Source organism: Tachysurus fulvidraco, chromosome 22 (assembly GCF_022655615.1).
Source record: "Tachysurus fulvidraco isolate hzauxx_2018 chromosome 22, HZAU_PFXX_2.0, whole genome shotgun sequence".
NCBI classification, from domain to species: domain Eukaryota; kingdom Metazoa; phylum Chordata; class Actinopteri; order Siluriformes; family Bagridae; genus Tachysurus; species Tachysurus fulvidraco.
The window spans coordinates 16,527,607-16,530,106 of NC_062539.1; the positions used below are offsets into that span (position 1 = coordinate 16,527,607).

At 48.5% G+C, this 2,500-nt stretch overlaps 1 protein-coding gene across 3 annotated transcripts in view; it reads right to left on the reverse strand.

Moving 5' to 3' along the window:
- The window catches only part of LOC113646834 (zinc finger protein 236), a 30,629-nt gene that overhangs the window by 21,490 nt on the left and 6,639 nt on the right, over positions 1 to 2,500 (reverse strand). For all 3 annotated transcript variants that reach the window (XM_027153296.2, XM_047806629.1, XM_047806628.1), the window contains exons 6-8: positions 2,410 to 2,500; positions 757 to 885; positions 459 to 632 (exon numbers count right to left, since the gene is read on the reverse strand). The exon at positions 2,410 to 2,500 is cut by the window's right edge and continues 82 nt beyond it. In XM_027153296.2, the coding sequence (XP_027009097.1) occupies positions 459 to 632; positions 757 to 885; positions 2,410 to 2,500 (394 nt within the window). The remainder of the gene's footprint in view (positions 1 to 458; positions 633 to 756; positions 886 to 2,409) is intronic.

Genomic DNA, 2,500 nt, shown 5'->3' on the forward strand with positions numbered 1-2,500 from the left:
TGTGCGGTCCCGTTGCCCCGGTCGAGCTGGAAGAGATCAGGATTGAACGGAGGACAAAAGATTATGCGCCAGGACTGTGTTTATATTTATATCATGTATATAACGACGATAAGGCAAATGTTGACAAAGGGGATCGTAAAAGTCGCAGTGTTTCACCTTCAGCTGGTTTTCTTAGAGCAAAATGACTTTATACAATTTTTGATTGCTTCAACCATCAAGAGAGGAATATTTCATGTGGAGTTGGAATGCAGAACAAAGAAATCCTCCCAGTAGATAAACCAACATCCAGTCAGCTAGTGGACCATAAATACAATTTTATTAACAAAACCTATTGATGCTCAGGGATTTCCGTCTGTTTACAAAATCGGAGACGCACAGGGACAGATTAGAAAGTTTTCTGAAAGCATTCGTCCGTTTCTATTCGTCTGTATCTTTGTCCGTCTCGAGGCTCGTCTCACCTGAAGGATATCTTGATTGATAGCTGTCACCATAGTGATAGCCGGGCCAGGGGGTGGAGCCTGAGTGCTGTCGCTCGTTACTTGTTCTGAAAGTTCCAGCAGTTGCTGGATCACGTCGGTCACGCCCTCTGTACCTTCTGTCCCGCCTCCTGTCTGCCCAGGTTCCGCCCCCTCCTGCAGAAAACAGGTAGTGAGTGAGGAGTTAATGAGCACAATGTAGGACGAGTATACGGTATGATGGCATGTGTGTGTGTGTGTGTGTGTGTGTGGGTGTGTGTGTGTGTGTGTCGGTGTGCACCTGTGTGCTGGATGACTCTTCCACGCCCATGATGGAGATGTGCATTTTACTTATGTGAGCGTTCAAGCTGCCCAGCTTCTTATACACACAGCTACAGTCCATACACGGGTACACAGGAACACCTGTATTCTGAGAGAGTGAGACAGGTGAGAGAGGGAGAGAGAGAGAGAGAGAGAGAGAGAGAGAGAGAGAGAGAGAGAGAGAAAGAGAGGTGTGTGTGTGAGAGGGAGAGAGAGGTGTGTGAGAGAGAGAGAGGTGTGTGAGAGAGAGAGAGAGAGAGAGAGAGAGAGAGAGAGAGAGAGAGAGAGAGAGAGAGAGAGAGAGGTGAGAGAGAGAGAGACACACACACAGAGGTGAGAGTGAGACAGGTGAGAGAGGGAGTGAGACAGGAGTGAGAGAGAGGTGTGAGAGTGAGACAGGAGAGAAAGAGAGAGGTGAGAGAGAGTGAGACAGGTGTGAGAGAGGGAGTGAGACAGCAGAGAGAGAGAGGTGAGAGAGTGAGACAGGTGAGAGAGAGAGTGAGACAGGAGAGAGAGAGGTGTGAGAGAGTGAGACAGGTGTGTGTGAGAAAGAGAGAGTGAGACAGGTGTGTGTGTGTGTGAGAGAGAGAGAGAGAGGTGAGACAGGTGTGTGTGTGTGAGAAAGAGAGTGAGACAGGTGTGAGAGAGAGTGAGACAGGTGAGAGAGAGAGAGAGAGAGAGAGAGAGAGAGAGAGAGAGAGAGAGAGAGAGAGATCACTCTTAAGATAAGATTTTTAAGCTAAATTAGGAGCTCTCTGAGGTTATCGTGTAAGGAACTACAAGCTACTGTCAGGTTTTCTCCGGCCGACCTCTTCTTACCTTCGCTTAGATTTTTACCATCTTTTTACATTTTTACAGACTTTACACAAGCATTATGTTTGTGATTAAACATTCATTCATTCATTCATCTTCTACCGCTTATCCGAACTTCTCGGGTCACAGGGAGCCTGTGCCTATCTCAGGCGTCATCGGGCATCGAGGCAGGATACACCCTGGACGGAGTGCCAACCCATCACAGGGCACACACACACTCTCATTCACTCACACACTACGGACAATTTTCCAGAGATGCCAATCAACCTACCATGCATGTCTTTGGACCGGGGGAGGAAACCGGAGTACCCGGAGGAAACCCCCGCGGCACGAGGAGAACATGCAAACTCCACACACACAAGGTGGGGGCGGGAATCGAACCCCCGACCCTGGAGGTGTGAGGCGAACGTGCTAACCACTAAGCCACCGTGCCTCCCGGTAATTAAACATGATTTTAATAATAATAATTTCTGCCATTTTCAGACACTTATGTTGCCCTGTTCACCCCTGCTTTCTGTCTGCTTCCGTGTCCAGTCCATTAGCTGGTTTGTTAACAACAGGAACCCCTTTATCTTTCCAGACACCTGTGATGAACTTTCAGTCTGCATGTGAACGTGAATTGTTTCATAGAATAGAGTGGCCCATGGCCTCTGACCATTTGGTGCTAACAGGGACACATTAACACCTCAGCACACGATAATGGACACTCTGCGTGTGTGTGTGTGTGTGTGTGTGTGTGTGTGTGTGTGTGTGTGTGTGTGTGTGGATGGTGTCTGTCACTGAGGAATACAGAATATACAGGCAAACAGTTGATAGTCACCTCGGAGTGCACTCGCTGTACGTGAGAGTGCAGATTTCCTTTTTGGGAGAAGGAGGCGGGGCATAACATGCAGAGGTGTGGCTTCTCTCCG